This window comes from Cynoglossus semilaevis, chromosome 4 (genome assembly GCF_000523025.1).
Source record: "Cynoglossus semilaevis isolate Cse_v1.0 chromosome 4, Cse_v1.0, whole genome shotgun sequence".
Taxonomy (NCBI): Eukaryota; Metazoa; Chordata; class Actinopteri; order Pleuronectiformes; family Cynoglossidae; genus Cynoglossus; species Cynoglossus semilaevis.
This window is the reverse complement of record NC_024310.1, coordinates 1344037-1346092: the sequence shown is the minus strand read 5'-3', so window position 1 is coordinate 1346092 and position 2056 is coordinate 1344037. Positions and strand designations below refer to the sequence as shown.

At 42.2% G+C, this 2056-nt stretch overlaps 1 protein-coding gene across 1 annotated transcript in view; it reads right to left on the bottom strand.

The window, feature by feature from the left end:
* kirrel3b (kirre like nephrin family adhesion molecule 3b) overlaps positions 1 to 2056 on the bottom strand; it is a 135268-nt gene that overhangs the window by 1778 nt on the left and 131434 nt on the right. Inside the window, exon 15 of the mRNA XM_025054872.1 lies at positions 2005 to 2052. Coding sequence (XP_024910640.1) covers positions 2005 to 2052 — 48 coding nt within the window. The remainder of the gene's footprint in view (positions 1 to 2004; positions 2053 to 2056) is intronic.

The following is a 2056-nucleotide window of genomic DNA, read 5'->3' as shown; positions in this document are numbered from 1 at the left end:
TATATATATATATATATATATATATAATAAAAATCAATATTCTAAAATGACCTCTCAGTAACTTCTACTCTGTATTTCCTTCTGTCAACAAATGTAACGCAGACCTTGAGACCTTGGGTCTTGAGATATTTTCCAGGTTCCAATAGAGTGGGAGGATTATTAAAGGTTTAGGAGTTAGTTTGGATTAAAGGATAAAATTAGGATTAGATTAGATTAGGCCTATCTTTTTAATGGTTAAGGTTTAAAGAGTGAAATGTTGATGTGAAATACTGACAGGAAAAAAAAGAAATGTGTTTACAGAGGAGGGGGGGGCGGGTGAGGGGGGTTATTGACATTTTTTTTTTCTACAGATAGTACATGGAATACAAAAGCACAGCACATATTCATGAGTATTGACGTGTATTCACAGGCGTTCTACTCCGTGTTAGCCGTGGTCCAGGTCAACGTGGGAACTTCCATTTTATAAAAGAAGGGAATTTATTTTGAATTCAGAGGTTTTATAATTGGTAATCTGCTGTCATTTGTGTTTCTGCACAGTCCACACACACACACACACATATACACACACCAACTGTAATTAGACCTGGACCAAACACTCACACTACACTGTATGACTGCACTGATGCAGTAAAATATCACAGGTACAACTGTGTGTGTGTGTGTGTTGTTGTGGTTGTTGTCAGGGTCCGGTCGGAGCACGTACGTGTGCAGATGTGTTTTCACCTCTTTGTCTACAAATGAGTGTGAATGTCAAGCACAGAAAGCACGGCGGAAGAATTCTCGTAATGAGGAAACGCGAGGGAGAAGTTGAGAGGACCCTAGTTATGCTCATCATTACGAGACAACAGGCGGGAGATTTGTTGGCGTCTGGCCTTTATGTCTCTCCTCTCCTCCTCCTCCTCTCCTCCTCCCACCTTGTGCCTCAGTCATGATGTCATTAACTATGATCAAAAGATTCCGTCCAAGTGAGATTGGGGGGGGGGGGGGGATGATCCGTCTGGACGGGAGGACAAATGAACACAAGAGGTTTTTTGCCTCCGTGACGTTGAAAAATTTTAGTGGGAGTCGGAGCTGACACGGGGCGAGCCACCTCGCACGTTAATTCTCAAATAGTAAATTGAGCGTAGAGCGCGGTGCGACGACTGGGCTACACTCCGGCTGACAAGTTACAGGTCAAGGGTGGAACAGACATCTGCTGAGGTCGTTCCTCTACACCACTACAGAGACGGCGGCAAAAAAAACATCCAGGGATGTAAAAACCGTCTGATGAAAAACAAACAAAATTACATTTAATCAGTTTCAGAGTTTGGAGTCAAAAACAACAACGTATTTCTGTATTTTCTATACACTAAAAATAACCAAGACAAAAGGAAAGTCGACCGCAGCCAGAGAGGGTTTAACAGGAAATGCCTACAACATGGTGAACGACACACGGACCGTTTATTGCGAGAATTGTTGGCAGTAAAAAGCCGCCGTATGAGAAGCTTAAGCCGAGTGGCTCATCCGCACATCTGATCAATTCACCGCCACGTAAATGGAACGAAAGAAACCAGAAAGAAACAGCACTGAAGTCAGTTTTCAGATTTTCGGTGAACGTCGGCTCATTAGGACACATCTGATTGGCTTTGACCACGGTGACTTTTTATACAGAACCAAACTGCAGGCCAATAAGAAAGTGGGATGAAAACATGTGATATAATCACTGCTGAAGATCATGTGGCGGCCTGGAAATCTTCTAATCATATTTTTATTTTTTATAGCTGTGGGATATGCTTTTTTTGTAATGTTTTTTTAAATTGCATGAATTAGGGGATTTTGTGATTAATCACATCTAATCACATTTTATCGTATAGCAATATTTAGCAGTGTAAGCTAAATTATTCAATTCAAATTAATTAAGTTTGACTGTGACTTTTGACGGTCCAATCACAGCCGTCCCGTACCAGGACGCTCCTAGCTAGCGTTAGCTAGCGTTAGCGCTGGTGTCGGCTCCGTGGCTCGTACCTTGATGTGCTGATACTCCTTCTCCTCCTCCTGTAAGACCTCCAGTTGCTTC